The 1015-nt window shown below is 33.9% G+C and overlaps 1 protein-coding gene across 1 annotated transcript; it reads right to left on the reverse strand.

Annotated features, from left to right (window-relative positions):
* Nucleotides 1-270: 270 nt before the first annotated feature.
* On the reverse strand, nt 271-674 carry LOC109591873 (uncharacterized). The gene is made up of 2 exons (XM_020007481.1): nt 599-674; nt 271-560 (listed from the first exon to the last, which is right to left on the reverse strand). Exons 1-2 carry the CDS (start codon nt 660-662, stop codon nt 271-273), a joined length of 354 nt encoding a protein of 117 aa, XP_019863040.1. The 5' UTR covers nt 663-674.
* Between the last annotated feature and the right edge of the window lie 341 nt (nt 675-1015).

The raw sequence follows: 1015 nt of genomic DNA on the forward strand, positions 1-1015 counted from the left end.
CATAGGCTATGCAGGCTAAAGTTATATAATACAAATTTTGGGGGTACGACACTTTTTACACTGCATGCTGATATGTGCTATTAAGTGTGTATGAGAAGAGATAAAGAATGAAAGACAAAGGATGCCATTACTAAATGGTCTGAGTGCTTGGTTTTAAAAGAGAGTGAGAGAAAATAAAAAGTACATTTGATCTGGTACTTAATTCAATTTAGCGCTTGAGCTGACTCTATTGTTGAGGTATGTTAATTTTCAAAATCCAACTACATGATGCTAAAATAAATCAAAGATCGTAATACCTTGAATATAAATGTAAGCTGCTTCAGAAGTATTTATCATGATTCCCATACGAGGCAAGCAAAAAATGTCAGTACCATTCACTTCACTAGTAGCAGTAAATGTTGTCCTCTTTCCTCCATTAGGTAAATCAGTTTCATTTTCCATTACATTAGTTCCATAAAAGAATGAAAGAGTAAACCCAGTCCCAATGAATCCAGCACATTCAAATGTCACGGTATCATTGACATATACATATTGTGTCACTGGTACAATAGTAAATACACCTATATAATGTAAGATTAATAACCTTACTCATATTTACCAGCAGAGGGTGAGACTAGAAATTGACACAATATTGTAGCAGCGAATAGAAAAGAAACCATCATTGATTTCACAAAGTGAGTGGGTTGATTCTCCTCCCAGTCCAGAGTGTTGTTTTAGTTAATGCACTTTATCATGATGTGTACAATAAAATGTGTCTGTATAAAGTAGTATAAATGACACCAAGCTCAATTGTTTGGGCTATTCAGAACTTAGGTCTAAGTGCCATCAAATATCCAACATTATGTTATGCAAAGCCTTTGAGCTGATTCTATTATTGAGGTATATGTTAATTTATAAAATCCAGCTACCTGTGGTAACCAATTAGCCTTTGAATTCATATTATCTCATATAGGTTTCAAGGTTATAAATGTTTCTCATCATGGCATGACTTCCATCAAAGCAAGTGGTGTATTTG

The sequence above is a fragment of the Amphimedon queenslandica genome, unplaced genomic scaffold (assembly GCF_000090795.2).
Source record: "Amphimedon queenslandica unplaced genomic scaffold, v1.1 AMPQUscaffold_6992_Cont21053, whole genome shotgun sequence".
Classification (NCBI taxonomy): Eukaryota; Metazoa; Porifera; class Demospongiae; order Haplosclerida; family Niphatidae; genus Amphimedon; species Amphimedon queenslandica.